This window comes from Lolium rigidum, chromosome 6, assembly GCF_022539505.1.
Source record: "Lolium rigidum isolate FL_2022 chromosome 6, APGP_CSIRO_Lrig_0.1, whole genome shotgun sequence".
NCBI classification, from domain to species: Eukaryota; Viridiplantae; Streptophyta; class Magnoliopsida; order Poales; family Poaceae; genus Lolium; species Lolium rigidum.
The window spans coordinates 321,203,986-321,219,632 of record NC_061513.1 but is presented as its reverse complement, the minus strand read 5'-3'; the positions used below and the strand labels follow the sequence as shown (position 1 = coordinate 321,219,632).

Here is a 15,647-nt window from a genome sequence, read left to right as displayed (position 1 = left end):
GATAAGTGTTCAACTGTTTGATCTCTAACTATCTAATTCAAATACTTCTAAAGGTAAGTTCTTCGGTTCCTTTGAAATGTTGTTTTCTCCGGTATCTATAAAATCTAATAAATGGCATACTATAGTTCAGTGAGATAAGTTCGACTATTTAATTTGTAATAATTAAAATACTTCAAAAGATTTTAGTAACTAAAATTTCTAAGGCATGCTATATTCCAAATTTAAATTTATAGTCATAATTAATTCATTACTCATTAGTGACAAGTGTTCCCCTTGTCCTTGCTGCTTACGCAACTATTAAAATGCAACTCTCTATCGGCCTTTTTGTTTTCTAGTATTCAGTTCAACGCTGTTGGCATGGAGAAACTATGCAAAACATGTGTCTATTGCATTTTCGTAAGACCGCATATAACAATCAACATAAAACTTAATGTTAAACTTAATAATAATGTTCGGGAATTTTTAGACAAGCAAACAGCGAGAGCAAAAACATGGGGGGTTTAATATAAAAAAGACATCATATGAAAAAAAAACTATGTAATCACGAAAAATAGTATTATCACACATAAATTTAAGTTATTGAAAGCAATTAGAGGGTAATAAATATAATCAATAAACGTTAAGTTTATGGGTGGTTATAGGCATTAGATCTCATCAACAATAGATAGGTAATTATGAAATTGAACTAAACATTCGGATGTCTCATATCAAAAGGATCTCAATCAATTATTACCTTTATAGGCATAGTTATAAAAGGTAGAGATTTATTCATAAATAACCATCTAATGGTTACGAAGAATATTTTATTTCCCTTAATCACTCATCTTGATATGCTCTTAGGTATAGACGATTTTTTCGTGTTTACACAAAGAATTGGTTGATTTTTTTTGTCTAATTCAATGTATTTGGTCTTGATGTGTATATTATCTGATTTTTTATATTAAGGTTTAGCATAAATATTCATGACAAATGACATACGCGGGTTTTTTTTTACAAAGAAGCTTATACTCCCTCCATTCCATATTAGTTGTTGTTGATTAAGTAAAAAAGTTGTGCTAAATCAGGGACTACTACTATAAAACGGAGGGAGCAATATGCTTGACTTAAAAGCCCACAATGTTAAATACTGATTGTAGCTTTTCTTTACAATAAATGCTGACTATAGTATCTTCCATATCCACAGTATTTGAAGATAAGAAACATGTTAAGAGTATTGTGTTTTATTTTTCATAGAAAATGGACTTCTGTTTTTTCTATGTACACGTTAGTAGAGAATATAGACACATGATTAGATGAAAAATAGTTGTGATTAATCATTGTAACAACTGACATGATAAATCGTGTTACCTCGATCGTTAAAGAGCAGCGAAAGTAAAGTCTCTAAATGTAGGTAGACCCTTTGTAGAAATTTGATAAGAGTAGGTCAATACATATAGCTTTAGAGGATGTAACAAGAGCACACGTCGTGAAAAAAAAAATGACACAATTTCTCCCACAAAAATCTCTGGTTGCCTTGATACGCAATTCTGTCGGAGCATCCGCAATTTTTTGTTTTCGAAATTCTTGTATTATGGTTCGTTATAGAATTCAGTTAGTTGTGATATCTTAGTTTCATGGTTTGGTATGTTCCTTCATGCTGTTCGTTTAGAGTCCCAAGTAAAGAGAGCAAAACAGTACTGGGCAGCTTAAGATAAACTGATGCTCTGATCATCGTCAGTATCATCATTAAAAAATATCTTTCTGTCGGTTCTGCCTCTATGTCATGAATCACGGACGTTTGCTTTATCTGGAGACGAAGAAGTCAACTAACCAAACAAGCGTGATTACGCTGCAGCCGGCTGCCATCTGCACGCACGTTTCGGTCCAAGGAAAAAAAAACAAGACAATTTCAAAGGTTGAACCTAATTCTATAGGAGGACTCGTACAGTAGTACGTCCTAATTAAACTCCTACCGTACGGTACAGACCGATGAGAATTTTCAGAAAACAAACATGGAATCAAAATTTTGTCTCCTTTCCTTGAAAAATAACATCAAATCAAACATGAACGCTTAAACTGTTATTGTGTTTCAGATTCATATCCAAACGGGACTTATGTACGCTAAAACTTCAGATTAACTATGGAAAAGTAAATTTATAAATGACGGTAACCATGTACCACTTTTTTCGTCGAACCTCTCTTTGATTTAGGTTGGTCCCAAGTTTACAGCGCTGAGAAGTTGCCAAGAAATATTCTGTGCTAACAAAGGAGAGGCAATACGATGAGATAGGCACATCAGGAGGAGATAATGGGCACGACAGAGACGGACGGACTGCCCTGCCCTCCCGATGGTTTTTTCATATCAGATCCGAGAGCGACCAAGAGCACCTGGTTAGATGTTGTTTTCACGAAAAGTTTATATGCACTATACTTTAACAAGACAGGCCAAGCACAAGAACCACACCTAACATGGTTGCCCATACTAGAAATAAGTATTCCATGTACATATATACCATCTACAACTTTACTTGGAAAATGGCAGGATCCAAAGTGGCATCAGTGCATTGCACGCCAAGGTAGCACTCAGAATGAGAACTGTTACAACTTTTTGCAGCCAAGGTCATATCTGCATTTCCTTCTTGAGCTGTTTGTTACAAATATATCAGTGGACAACCTTGAGAATTGCCAATACAATTTGGATGGTGCAAAACAGGAAGTGAGGCAGGTTGCGGACGGATACCCAACGCGCCCAGCAGCAAAAGAAATATATGTACAACGGACCAGGCACAACTTCTATGTACATGTCGTAAAGGCGATGTGATGGACAGGAATCATGCGGTTCAGGCAGTCAGTGTCCTCAAGGGGGCGTAGTCGGCCTTCAGAAACCGGGAGTACTCCTTCTGCGACATCTGCCCACCGTTCACTTGGTCAAAGATGCACCTGTAGAAGCTGAAAATGGCAAAAGAAAAATTGTGATTAGCACGAAACTTTCAACAGATGATGGAGGGAGATGGTTGGACAATCACTTGCTACAAAAGAACAAAAATGTACAGGGTCGACTCTCATGGTATATCTCAGTATAGAAGATGGAATTAGTGATATTTTTTTGTTTATAAACTCCCCAGGTGGGTGGTTAATCTCAGGAATGGCTATTTTTGATACGATGCAAACGGTGACACCAGATATATATACAATATGCCTCGGAATAGCTGCGTCCATGGCGTCTTTCATTCTGCTTGGAGGAGAACCCACCAAGCGTATAGCATTCCCTCATGCGAGGATTATGCTTCACCAACCTGCTAGTGCTTATTATCGGGCAAGGTCAGACTACGAGCTAAACTTAAGCAGCTTTAGATTGTGACCAAAAACTGTCATGACTGGCATTTTTTTTTCTTTTTTGGAGTAGACTGGCGTATGTTTTTGTAGTTAAATGCCACATGAAGTATTTTTATGAAACAGCTTTAGGCAGTAACAAAAACTATCACGACTGGAGTATATTTTTCTGTAGCTAAATATGAAACAAATGCGACAAAATTCAGAAGTGGAAAAAAACACTTTTTTTTTTCTCGAACACATGCCTAAGCATGCGTCATTATATATTAGAAGAAGTCGTCAAGAAGACGGGAGCATACAAGGGGGTAGCAGGGCTACAAAGGAGTTCAGAGAAAAGGCAAAAAACTGTACAAGGCTAACTTAGTTAGACCTGCAGGTTCTGTAAAAAAAAGGTTGACTGAATAACATGAGATACAGGTATATATGTCATTTATGTGTCTCTTTACCAAGCACAAACTCAAACGGCATACATTTGCTGAAAGAATAATCTTGTAATAATAAATATTTAATCAATAGAGGTGGCTGGTGCGTACCTGCCATCCAAGCCAACCATCATTACACTGTTCTGAGCGCCAAAAGCTACAATGTAACGTGTGACTTCGGGTAAATGGAACTGAGCAAATGACCACTCTGAGCTGAAATACCTCGGCAGAATACCTGCAAAAATTTAGCAAGGACATGTTAATTACTTGAGTAACTGAATTCTCTGGGAAGCCAAACCCAATATCCACAGCATGCGGACTTCATACATAATAATCCAATTGCTTTTGAAGAGAATCATGCAGAATTCATAAATGTTTAAGGACACATGTGCCCTTGGTTTGTTCCTGATAGAATTTGGCTTTGTTCAATATCCTTTTCTTCTTCATCACACAAATAATAGAAGAGTAGCTACATGTGGCCTCCCCCACCATTCCCCCATCAGCAGAGCATCCTCTGCTGGCCCACGATACCCACGAACTCGGTTGAGCCACCAGCGCCACCCCTGTTGCCATTGTTTCGCTACAGAAAAATACGCCCCTGAGCCTCGTGTAAGCCACTGCTGCAACCCCAACAGGACCCCAAGCCTCCAGATCTGAAGCTCAGTGGTCTCAATCTCAGGCGTTGGTTTGTTGCTGATAGAATTTGGCTTCGTTCAGTATCTTGACATCACTACTTCAAATCATTTTATGAAATAGGTATGTTAATTTTTCTATCTTGAGCTAGTTTTCCAGTAAAACCTAGACTATCGATCACATCAAGCAGCATGCAAAATTGCAGGAAATTGTGCATCCTGTTGGAATGGCTCCTTTCTAATGAGCATTGGGCAATGGAGTAAACCATACAGACGCTCTAAGCAGTTAGCCCTTCATTTACGACAAAAAGCTACACAGAACTCCAAATACCAGATCAACTATATCAAATAATGCAAGAAGTACTAATCTAACCTTTCATGAAAGACAATGATGAGCTTGCATTGGATCCAGTGTTTGTTTGTATAAGAGGATCCATAGAGGTAGAAGAGTTCTGGTGATCCATCCGTGGAGCTTCAAGAGTACGTACGTCATGACTTGAATCTTCACCTGCGACCCTGACTTTTAGACTGAAAATGTGAACCGTTCCTTTGTCACTGGACACTGCCAACCACTGCACATTGGGCGATAATGCAATGCTGTATATCTCTGCCTTATCAAGGCCTCTTCGCACCTACATATTGTTTAGACATAAATAAATATAGTTGCATGCTCACCAACAATTAAATATTCTACAGGGGACTTGTGAAGTCAGCTAAGAAAGATCTGTGAGGTAAGGAAATAAACATGTTCGCAAAAGAATAGAGATACCATGAAAGAGCGATGGAAATATTACTCACCTCTTGCAGGAGACTGCCATCCATTGTGTTGAATATTCTGATCAGAGTACCCTTCATACTTGCCGTTGCCAGTAAGAGACCATCCATAGTCAAAGCCATGCAAGCAATGTGTGAATCATGAGCTGCGATCATCTTTGTCAAATTCAGCCCAAAATGCTCTACCCGAACATGCCCCTGACGCAGCCCAGGGCAGGCCAACACTGAAGTGTTAGAATGATGAGAGAGGCAGCAGAGTCCTCTAGGATTTGGCTGGGTATCAATCTGATGGAGCATCTTCAAATCCGAGAGCTTGTACACATATATCTTTGTCTCAAGGACAATCACAATGTTGTCCTTGCCCAGTTTTACAGCCCGGACATCAGCACGGAAGGCAAACTCCCCAATACAGCGGCTCTTGTGATCATCCCAGATCATCACCTTGTTGGACGGATACGCCACATTGGAGCCGCCACCTACAAGAGCAAGGATGTTGCAGCGGAACAGCATCTCAACAATCCCAAACCCACCGCTCTTGAGATCTCGCCTGAAGGTCTCCTTAAAAGGGTCGCAGTTAAAGATCCTGAACCCGTTGCTGGTGCCAGCAGCGAAGCAACCGCAGTCCTGGTTCCAAGAAACCGACAGCAGCCGAACCTCCTGGTCATCGTTGCTACCCGCGTCTGCCTGGCCCGTAGGTGCTGATACTGGCCATCTGTGAGGGGACTCGAATGTCATGATGTTCCCCGGGGGTTGTAAACCACGAGACGTAGAGACTTGCGAGCTCATGCGGAAGGCAGACGTGCCAAATGGATCGACTCCAGGTGCAATGAGCTCAGCTACGCCAGAGGTTGTTGATGTGCAAACAACAAAGCCCACCCACAGGTTATGTTTTGAGAGATCCTGCCACAAAAGAGAAAACATCAATAATTGGATAGCAGCTAAAACAAAAACACCTTACTTTGATTGCAGTGGACAGATCATGCAAACTAGGTTCCAAACTAAAACACTAATCATTCAAACAGGTGATACAGATGTAGGTACAATTTCTATTTTTTTTATTAGACTGTTGAGGGTAAGCATTCCAGGAAACAACACTGGAGCTCAACTGGCGCATACAAGCGATGGTGGAACTCAACGTCTCGCAATACATCGGGGCTTAAAATTTGCATCCTAGGACCAATGCAATTTGCACTCAGTGTTACCAATACACTGTAAAAGTTGGAATTTTTGGCTCGTCGGCAGCTGGGATTGCAATAATTTTGGGTCAGAGAGTTGAAAATCGCTTGCTTAACACAACATATGATGGTTGCATAATCTTATCCACGAGCAGTGCTCTGCTGCCTTTCAGCTATAACAATCGACGACCCGGAATCAGCACATATCCTCTCCGGCATACACTAAACCTTCAAATTCCGGCTCGGAGCCGTGGGGATTCGCTGAAACCGCAGAGCTGCACATCAATGGGGAAGCCAACCCGCGGCACCGCCTCCCGATCGAACCGCCCGGCTGGGCTTAGTTTACAGCAGAAGAGGAGGTAACCCTACGGAACACAGGATCCCAGCCCCCGAATCGGAGGTGCCGGAAGCAGGCAAACCCAAATCGGCACGGCACGCACGCGCGCGAGGGAGGGAGATCCGGGCCCCCGGGTTTCCGGGGAGGACACGGCGGGATATAGAGAGAGAGGTGCGGGACGGGCGGTACCTCTTGCGGCGGCCGGAGGCAGCGCCGGGATGGGGCGCGCCGGGGACGAGGCAGCGGAGGGGACGACGGAGGAAGGGCGAGTCGGCAAGGAAAAGGGAGCCCGTGGATTGACGCCTTCTCTTCTCTTTTCTTTCTTTTTTTCTTTTGGGAAGATGGAAAAGTGTGTTAATTAAAAAGGTAACGGAAGGGGGCCGCTTCTTCTACGGAAAGTATGCGTTGACCACAATTTTGATCTTTTCGTAAACTACTAATCCAAATTAAAAAAAGTATAATTGAAAAGCAAATACTCCAAATTCAAGAAAAATGGTAACATAGGCCAAGTTGAATACTCACTCTTCACTTTTCACAAGAGGATACTCACTCTTCACTTTTCATAGTAATAGTGAAAGGGAAATATATAAGCCAACGGCAAGCAGATAAAATACTTACATAGAGCATGTCTAATAGATCCCTTATTTTTCTGCCCCTTAAAACGCGAGTAGAGGGTCCTGTATTCACTTTTCGCTAGTCAAAAACTCGTCCGAGCTAGCAGACCCCGTATCCCCACCCCGTAAAACAGAATCCTACAGAATATTCTGTTTTCAGCGGCGGCGCGCGGGTGACTATGGCGGCAGCGCGGGGAAAACGGTTGGGAATTCTGAAATGTCTGCGCGCCCTAGTGAAATGGGATGAGGGGTTGGCCCTGTATTCAGCCTCCCGCCCCGTACAAGTAAGGGGCGAAGAGCCGCCCCGTAGCCAAAACTGTAAAAAATCGATGCGGGGGCCTATTTTACGGGGTCTGCTAGATGGCCGGGTAGCGTCCAACCCCTTATTTTGGCGGTTATTATACGGGTTTGGCCCTTTTAAGAGGTCTGTTAGCAAACTCGTCTATAGAATGAAAGGAATTGGAATTATCTTTGTCTCACTCGGAATTTAATAGGAAAAAGAACATAGTGCTACAATAACTCGGGTTTTTGGACAAAAAGAAAATTTCAATATTGGCTATAAACCTAGGTACTTCCTGCGAGCTGGACAAACTAAAGGTTGTTATCTAGAAGAATGGAGGCAAGTCACCAACAAATAAGAGTACGGCAGCTAACTTAATCTAAAAGAAGTAATAATTTCATGCGCATCACCAACAAATATTAGCATACATAACAAATAAAATGGCACAAACTATATATGTTTACCAGATAAAAGAGTTATTTACATGTGTACGGCCGGAGGCAACGCCGGGATGGGGCGGGCCGGGGAAGGGACAAGGACGAGGCAGCGGAGGAGGAAGGGTGAGTCGGCAAGGAAAAGGGTGCCCGTGATTGACGCCTTCTCTTCTCTTTTCTTTCTTTTTTTCTTTTGGGAAGATGGAAAAGTGTGTTAATTAAAAAGGTAACGGAAGGGGGCCGCTTCTTCTATGGAAAGTATGCGTTGACCTCAATCTTAATGTTAGACCAATCGCAATAGGGGTATCGTGTATAAAAATTTCAAACGAGAATAATTTCAACGAAATCTTTTAATTTCTCATTTTAATATGTTCCACTTTATGTATTTTTCTATCTGTAGAATAACATTGAAGACCCCTACAATGGTGGCGAAGGAGGGAGAAAATTTAAGGTAGGGCAAACTAAAAAAATGATGCAAATACCAAAATAATCGTAAGACATGAACGTCTTATATGATTCTACCGAAATAACTTAGTACGATAAAAACAAAGACATATTTGATATACGTAGAACCCAAATACATAACAATAATACCACCTCAATGCCAAAGCTTTACTTTTTTTGAAAAAAAAATTTATTGATTAAGACTTTTAAATATCCATCGTGAGCAACTAGGTCTTAATGATCTTTGTCGTCAAGAAACCCTTCCAATTCACCATCTCAGTGAGGTGATAATATCTTTGGTGAAATCATGATACGTCTTTCACATATCAAGAAATCTCTAAATTTTCAATTCTAAAAGTTTGAATAATGAATATCACAAAGTTATCCTGCATATACCAAGATTCACGATAAATCTCTATAATAGAAATATAGAATCATTGTTATTTACATTGAACCTAGAGTATGAGTCTATGTTTTTAGTTCGAAGTCGATTTTACACAATGTTCACTAAAACAAGCGTAATTTCTCATACGGAGTCTGTTTTCGATGAACGACCACTTAAAATATTCAGAAAAAACATGTGCATCTAAATGTATTCACCAAAAATTAAGGTAGGGCGCCCTAAGGGGAGCTTCGCCCCTGCTACTATTCCATGTGGTTAAATATAATATTCTTTGTAGTATAATCTTTGTTATTTAGTACATGCAGCACAATTGTTTTGACTCTTCTAGCTTCTGATTAATCTGTGGGCACTCCTAATTAGCAATTGCTTGCGGCTCTACGCATTAATTAGCAACTTGCAGCTGTAGGAATCGATCGATATTTTGGTGGCGAGCTCTTTTCCACATGAGTGCTCCTTATTTTCTTTTCTTTTTAAGAAATGTGTCTTGGTCTCGATTTACATATCTTCTCAGATTTAGATGATTGGCGTGTTAAAAATTCCGTAGGACTATCTTCAGATCACAGTTGTTTGGAAACCAAAGGTTTTACTTTGCCAAAATTTTGGACGTCACATTGGCCAACATCCAAACAGCAACAAGTTGCCAAATATTTGGTCATGCCAAAATTTTGGTGGAGCAAGCTAGGGCTCAAACCAAACATACCCTAATATTCCATGAATTAAGCATAAATAAACTACATGATGAACTGCATAGTTAATATAAATCTGAGTACTCCACATGAATCGTAATATTTCTTATATGGTTATTATTATAAAACAAATGTGCTCTATATACATATCTCTCTGGATTGGCTTTCATAGTTGTTCTGTGATGGTCAATTTAGTAACATATTGGGTCGTACTGGTACGACATAGGAAGGTGTAAAGAGGGAATTGAAGAAAAGAGAAACCTTAATCCATTTATTATTATTATTATTATTATTATTATTATATATTGCCTTAGAGTTTTCTGTTTTGGGATCTATTCTTGTCTAAATTGATGGTCAAACCTATGCCATAGAGACCGAATGAGCACTCGTAGAGCTACATTTAGTTCGGGGGGGGGGGGGGGTTGCCCCCCTCCCAAATAATTGTAGGTCACATGTTCAAGGTCAGCCCGACACCTACCCAGGCCTACACCTTCGCGCACCTCTACTACGATGAGAAAGCTGTTGAATTCCACTGCGACACCTCCTCGAGCCACCACACTCTCATTTGTTGTATCAAGGTGAACTACCTTTTGTGTGACGAAACCATCCCGTCATGCTGCCCATCGTGTGTGTTCTCTGAATATCGGTCGAGATATTTGAGTAACAACATCGTATTGTCTTCGATTATTCCGTAACAACCAAATACTGCTCTTGTTGTGTTTTACCTTCTTTCAAAGTGTATGAGCACTGCCTCACCTCCGTTGAATAAGCATATCTTATGAATACACATATATTTGCCACTTAATATTTTACTCTTTGGTTTCCTGGTAAGCTAGAGATTAGAAATGTACAAACTATGCGGATTAGTGGCCATAAATCAAGCACAAAAACTATATCCATAGACAACATGGTGATGGCTCCCAAGTGCATTAGATCAATTGTAGTACTTTTAAATAAAAAATGTTGTCGAACCAACGAGGAGCTAAAGGTATTGGTTAGCAGAATCCAAGAAAGCAGTAATAATAAAGCAACAATTTTGATGTTTTTAGGTGTATAGTTTGCAATAAAAATAAAATGCAGAAAGTAAATAACAAATAATTAAATGCTCTCGATGAGAGAAAAGCCCAATCCTCTATGCAGCAAGAGGACAAGCTCAAGTGTGCATCTGAGTTCTAAACAACATGGTAAATAATTTGTCAAACTTTATTCAATTTGGGGCAGAGCCTAAATTAGGTGCAACCATACATATGTGTAAACTGGGACTCGAGGAAGACAAGATTAGTATCTCATAAACTAGCTTCTCTTACCTTTTGTTAAGGGATACCATTATAATGGTATGCCTTAACACACCCCTTATGATGGGTGATACGTCTCAAATGTATCTATAATTTCTTATGTTCCATGCTAGTTATATGACAATACTCACATGTTTTATATACACTTTATATCATTTTTATGCATTTTCCGGCACTAACATATTAACAAGATGCCGAAGCGCTAGTTCCTGTTTTCTGCTGTTTTTGGTTTCAGAAATCCTACACAGGAAATATTCTCGGAATTGGACGAAACAAAAGCCCACGGTCTTATTTTGCACGGAGCCTTCCAGAAGTCCGAAAAGGAGACGAAGAGGGGCGACGAGGTGGCCACACCCTAGGGGGGCGCGGCCCCACCCTTGGGCGCGCCGCCCTATGGGGTGGGCCCCTCGGGCGCCTCCCGACTCTGCCCCTTCGCCTATATAATCTCTCCGTCGCGAAAACCCTATTACCGAGAGACACGATACGAGAAAAGTTCCAGAGACGCCGCCGCCGCCAATCCCATCTCGGGGGATTCAGGAGATCGCCTCCGGCACCCTGCCGGAGAGGGGAATCATCACCGGAGGGCTCTACATCACCATGCCCGCCTCCGGACTGATGCGTGAGTAGTTCATCCTTGGACTATGGGTCCATAGCAGTAGCTAGATGGTTGTCTTCTCCTCTTGTGCTATCATGTTTAGATCTTGTGAGCTGCCTATCATGATCAAGATCGTCTATTTGTAATGCTACATGTTGTGTTTGTTGGGATCCGATGAATATTGAATACTATGTCAAGTTGATTATCAATCTATCATATATGTGTTGTTTATGTTCTTGCATGCTCTCCGTTGCTAGTAGAGGCTCTGGCCAAGTTGATACTTGTAACTCCAAGAGGGAGTATTTATGCTCGATAGTGGGTTCATGCCTCCATTGAATCTGGGACAGTGACAGAAAGTTCTAATGTTATGGATGTGTTGTTGCCACTAGGGATAAAACATCGATGCTTTGTCTAAGGATATTTGTGTTGATTACATTATGCGCAGTACTGATAACCCACAAGTATAGGGGATCGCAGCAGTCTTCGTGGGTAGTAAAACCCAATTTATTGATTCGACACAAGGGGAGACAAAGAATACTTGAAAGCCTTAACAGCGAGTTGTCAATTCAGCTGCACCTGGAAACAGACTTGCTCGCAAGAGTTTATCAGTAGTAACAGTTTTATAGCATTAGCAGTAGTGAAATAACAGCAGCAGAGTAACGAGACAAAGCAGTAGTGATTATAGTAAACAGCAGGATTAAAATACTGTAGGCACGGGGACGGATAACGGGCGTTGCATGGATGAGATAAAATCATGTAACAATCAAGCAGGGCATTTGCAGATAATAATAAAACGGTGTCTAAGTACAAAGCAATCAATAGGCATGTGTTCCAATTATAGTCGTACGTGCTCGCAATGAGAAACTTGCACAACATCTTTTGTCCTACCAGCCGTGGCGGCACGGGACTCAAGGGAATCTATCGGATATTAAGGTACTCCTTTTAATAGAGTACCGGAGCAAAGCATTAACACTCCGTGAACACATGTGATCCTCACATCACTACCATCCCCTCCGGTTGTCCCGATTTCGTCACTTCGGGGCCATTGGTTCCGGACAACGACATGTGTATACAACTTGCGGTAAGACCATAAACAATGAATATCATGATGAAATAATAACATGTTCAGATCTGAGATCATGGCACTCGGGCCCTAGTGACAAGCATTAAGCATAACAAGTTGCAACAATATCATCAAAGTACCAATTACGTGACACTAGGCACTATGCCCTAACAATCTTATACTATTACATGACTAATCTCATCCAATCCCTACCATCCCCTTCAGCCTACAGCGGGGGAATTACTCACACATGGATGGGGGAAACATGGCTGGTTGATGGAGAGGCGTTGGTGGTGATGGTGATGATGATCTCCTCCAATGCCCCGTCCCGGCGGAGTGCCAGAACGGAGACTTCTGGCTCCCGAGACGGAGTTTCGCGATGTGGCGGCGTTCTGGAGGGTTTCTGGCGACTTCGACTTCCCCCCGTGCGTTTTTAGGTCGAAGGCAATAAGTAGTCCGAAAGAGGGCGTCGGGGGCCAGTCGAGGCCGCCACACACTAGGGCCGCGAGCCCCCCTCCTGGGACGCGCCGACCTAGTGTGTGGGGCCCTCGGGCCCCCACCTGGCTTGCCCTTCTGACTCCGTCAGTATTCTGGGAAAATAGGACCTTTCGCATAAATTCCGAGGATTTTCCTGAAAGTTGGATTTCTGCACAAAAACGAGACACTGTAACAGCTTCTGCCGAAAACAGCGTTAGTCCGTGTTAGTTGCATCCAAAATACACAAATTAGAGGCAAAACAATAGCAAAAGTGTTCGGGAAAGTAGATACGTTTTGGACGTATCAACTCCCCTAAGCTTAGCTTATTGCTTGTCCTCAAGCAATTCGGTTAACAACCGAGCGATAAAAGAACTTTCACGAACACATTTGTTCATATGATGTAAATATTCTCATGCTATGGCTAACACTTAGGCAGTTCATAATAAGATACATGCAAATAAGATCATCCAATAGCTATGTCAATCATGGAAAGGTACCAACAATTAATAATAAGCATCATGAATCATGTATATAAGCAGGATTGCAATGTCCATAAAAGAGTATGATAGAGTGGTATCTCGCTTGCCCATATTTGATCAAGCAAAACATAAATGCTCGTGCACCTCCGAAGTTCATAGAAAGACTAGAAATAGTGATTGTCAAAGATAAAAGCATCAAAGTTATACCACAATTAATCATATTTTGGGATAAGCATATTATACTAAGAATGACAAGTTGTGCTCTCAAGAAAGTGCTCAAAGAAAGGATGGAGACTCAATGTAAAAGTAAAAGATTGACCCTTCGCAGAGGGAAGCGAGGATTAACATGTGCTAGAGCTTTTCATTTTTCTAAAGACGAAGTAAAATGGTTTTGAGAGGTGTTTGTTCTTGTCAACGAATGGTAATGGGTACTCTAACTACCTCGTCAACCGTACTTTCAAGAGCGGCTCCCATGAAATTTTATTTTTGGGTGGCACTCCTTCCAACCTTGCTTTCACAAACCATGGCTAACCGAATCCTCGGGTGCCCGCCAACAATCTCATACCATGAAGGAGTGCCTTTTTATTTTAGTTTTATTTAGATGACACTCCTCCCCACCTTTGCTTTCTCAAGCCATGGCTAACTGAATCCTCGAGTGCCAACCAACAATCACATACCATGGAGGAGTGTCTATTTATAAATTTATGAAGGTTAATTAATTTGGGGCCGGGAACCCCGTTGCCGACTCTTTTTGCAAAATTATTGGATAAGCGGATGTGCCACTAGTCCATTGGTGAAAGTCCGTCCGGAGTAAATGACAAGATTGAAAGATAAACACCACATACTTCCTCATGAGCTATAAAACATAAACACAAATTGAGAAGCATTTTGAAGGTTTTAAAGGTAGCACATGAGAATTTACTTGGAATGGTTTGAAATGCCATTCATAGGTATTTATGGTGGACACTCTGGAATAACTTGGTTTTCATGTGTTTGGAGGCACGAGCAGCGTTCCCGCTCAGTACAAGTGAAGGCTAGCAATAGACTAGGAAGCGACAATCAAGAGAGCATAATCATGCTTGCGACAAAAATAAATTAACGGAGGCATAAAAGTGATACAAGAACTCTGAGGTAAAGCAAATCATCGAGGCTTAATTGATATTTTGTTCAGTCATATGCATGCGTGAGCATGTGCCAAGTTTATTCAAGAGAATTATTCAGAGGAGGATACCACAATATCATACCTATTTATGAATAAAACAATGCAAGCAAACATCCATGACATGCTACTCATATTAATAAATTGGAGCTAAACATGAGAGATCATGAACTACTAGACTTTCTTAAATGACATATACCTCACATGAACCAACTAAGCATGCTCACATGGACGAGTATATGTACAAAAATGAAAACAAATAGAGTTCATACCAGCCTCTCACCACAATCAGATTGTCGTAGATCGTCATTATTGCTTTTTCACTTGTATAGCTTGAATAATATGGAATGAAAACCACGCTCCAACTCACCGAAGACCATTGAACTCATAAAGAACTTTACAAAACCAAAGAAGAACAGCAAATATTTTTGGTGTTTTCGAATTTGGAAGCAAGAACAAAAGGAAACAAGCAAACAAAGCAAAATCATCTTGGGTTTTCTTATAGCAAACCAACGATAGAAAATAAAGCAAAATAAAAGCAAGAAACTAAAATAAACAAGTGGTGAAGAGAAACAACAGAAATATTTTTGGTCTTTTGGTGTTTTAGGAAAGAAACAAAGTACGAATAAGAAAATGAAACTAAAAGAAACACAGAAAAGCAAGATGGCAGAAATCTGCCAAAACTTGACAGCAGTACAGAAATCGATTTTTACAAAAATATTCTGTTGCTCAGTTCGAAAAGTGTTCAACTAATGAAAGTTAGATAACAACCTGGGGAACATGCACAAAAATTGGCAGCTCAAAATAACGTTCTGGCTGTGCGCACGAATTTTTTTAGTAATAGTCCAGAATCTGTTTTCAGGCAGCACTTCCCCAAATATCATCTTCCTCTCATTAGAAAACCACTGAAAGAAACTAAACAAGTATATACAAGTATCCAGCAACCATAATATGCAAAGAATGAGTGATGCCGGTATACCTCCCCCCAAGCTTAGGCTTTTGGCCTAAGTGGAGATCAACCCCAACGAGGGTCTGGGTTCCATGCCGGTGGATCATACATGGCGTA

General features: G+C 40.9%; 1 protein-coding gene across 1 annotated transcript; it reads right to left on the bottom strand.

Moving 5' to 3' along the window:
* Positions 1-2,368: 2,368 nt before the first annotated feature.
* Positions 2,369-6,025, bottom strand: LOC124659657 (autophagy-related protein 18c-like). The gene is made up of 4 exons (XM_047197490.1): positions 5,165-6,025; positions 4,740-4,998; positions 3,846-3,969; positions 2,369-2,928 (listed from the first exon to the last, which is right to left on the bottom strand). The coding sequence occupies exons 1-4, from the start codon at positions 5,924-5,926 to the stop codon at positions 2,820-2,822; spliced, it is 1,254 nt and encodes a 417-aa protein (XP_047053446.1). The 5' UTR covers positions 5,927-6,025; the 3' UTR covers positions 2,369-2,819.
* Between the last annotated feature and the right edge of the window lie 9,622 nt (positions 6,026-15,647).

Bases quoted from the DNA above. Each gene is read 5' to 3' on its own strand.
- LOC124659657 (XM_047197490.1), bottom strand. From the start codon at position 5,926: ATGAGCTCGCAAGTCTCTACGTCTCGTGGTTTACAACCCCCGGGGAAC. The intron at 4,999-5,164 runs GTGAGTAATATT...AACAATATGTAG, and splicing joins ATGGCAGTCTCCTGCAAGAG to GTGCGAAGAGGCCTTGATAA. The intron at 2,929-3,845 runs GTACGCACCAGC...TGCCATTTTCAG, and splicing joins ATGGTTGGCTTGGATGGCAG to CTTCTACAGGTGCATCTTTG.